General features: G+C 34.8%; 1 protein-coding gene across 1 annotated transcript; it reads right to left on the minus strand.

Moving 5' to 3' along the window:
• Nucleotides 1-354: 354 nt before the first annotated feature.
• On the minus strand, nt 355-1363 carry Phum_PHUM598620 (mitochondrial glutamate carrier, putative; the record flags this gene model as incomplete). Its single annotated transcript, XM_002432674.1, has 2 exons — nt 355-492; nt 923-1363. 2 exons carry the CDS (start codon nt 1361-1363, stop codon nt 355-357), a joined length of 579 nt encoding a protein of 192 aa, XP_002432719.1.
• Between the last annotated feature and the right edge of the window lie 61 nt (nt 1364-1424).

A 1424-nucleotide genomic window follows, 5' to 3' on the forward strand; every position in this document is an offset into this window, starting at 1 on the left:
GAACGGTAAATATAATAATTCTAATTGTGTTCTTATAATCTTATATTTAAATAATTTCCGCCCCGTGCAAGCTAAGATAAATAATTAATAATTTATGTATGGACCTAATACATTTCTAAACCTTTACGTCTAATCACTACCCTGGACTTACGTGAAGCCCATTAATAATTAAACGACTATAATAATAATAATAATAATAATAATAATAAATAATAATATGCGAGCGCGAGATGAAAATCCAATCACGCGCGCATCGCATTCCATTATTTATTTATCGATGAAGAGAAATTAACAACTCTCTCTCGTGTGGGAAAACAATTATCATCATCATCATCATCATCTATTTTTTAACTTTTAATTTTTACGACTAATCATTTCGAGCAAATTTTCTGCGATTCCTAAATAATAAACCATTTGTGCGATTCCAAAGAGTGGAGCTATGACCATCATCCTGCAAGCGCCTCCCTTAAAAAATGCAGTCACTCCCTCGTTCTTTAACGTTTTCCTAAAAATCCATGCAAAAATTATTAATAAATAAATAAATAAATAAATTTTCCGTCAAATTTGAAACGAGATGAATTTCAATGTCATTCCAAAAAAAAAAAAAAAAAAAAAAAAAAAAAAAAAAAAAATTAATAACGAATCCAAAAAATTTTGTCAAGGATCATTTTGATGATATAGTAAGAGAGAGAGAGCCTGTCAAGATTTTTTAATTGATTGGGGGATGATAAATGGCTTCTTTTTTAAAAATTCATTTCCCCCCCTCTTCCCCCCCCCCAAAGACAAAATCCGTGAAATATTTTTTTGCGCGGTAGTTAGTTTTTAACATTAAAAATAAGGTTAGTAATTCGATAGTAAAACAAAAACAAACAGACACAAAAAAAGGAAAATAATTTAATTAAACTTACGTGATACAGTCGACGACTCCGTTGTACGTTGCTTCACCTTCGGCTTTGTTAATTAATTGCAAACGAGTTTTGATGACGTCGAAAGGATTGACTGCAAGAGCTGAAAACGAACCGGAAACACAGCCAGATATAAAAGACCAGTAAAAAGCGGCCTCCTCGGAGCCTAAACTCTTTCTCGGACCCAGAGAGTTAAGTCGAGCGAATAAAGGAAAATAAACTATGGAGAAAGAAACGTCGCGAAGTGCCGTCGCTCCCGTTCCCCTGTACAATCCAACTATCCCCTTTTCCCTCAGTAAATCTTTGGTGAGACCCCAGGCGGACATCTTGATCGCGGGTTTTCCAGCGGCTTTATTTGCTGCCTGTACGCGACCCGCGTCTTGCATTTGAATTTTCAAAAGTTCCATCGGAGTTGTGATTACGATTTGACAAGAGCCGGCTAATCCACCGGCTAACATCTCTCGTCCAAGCGGAAGTTTTTGACTGAAAAATTTAAAATGAAATCGATTTAATTATATT

Source organism: Pediculus humanus, genomic scaffold (genome assembly GCF_000006295.1).
Source record: "Pediculus humanus corporis 1103172108316 genomic scaffold, whole genome shotgun sequence".
NCBI lineage: Eukaryota > Metazoa > Arthropoda > Insecta > Psocodea > Pediculidae > Pediculus > Pediculus humanus.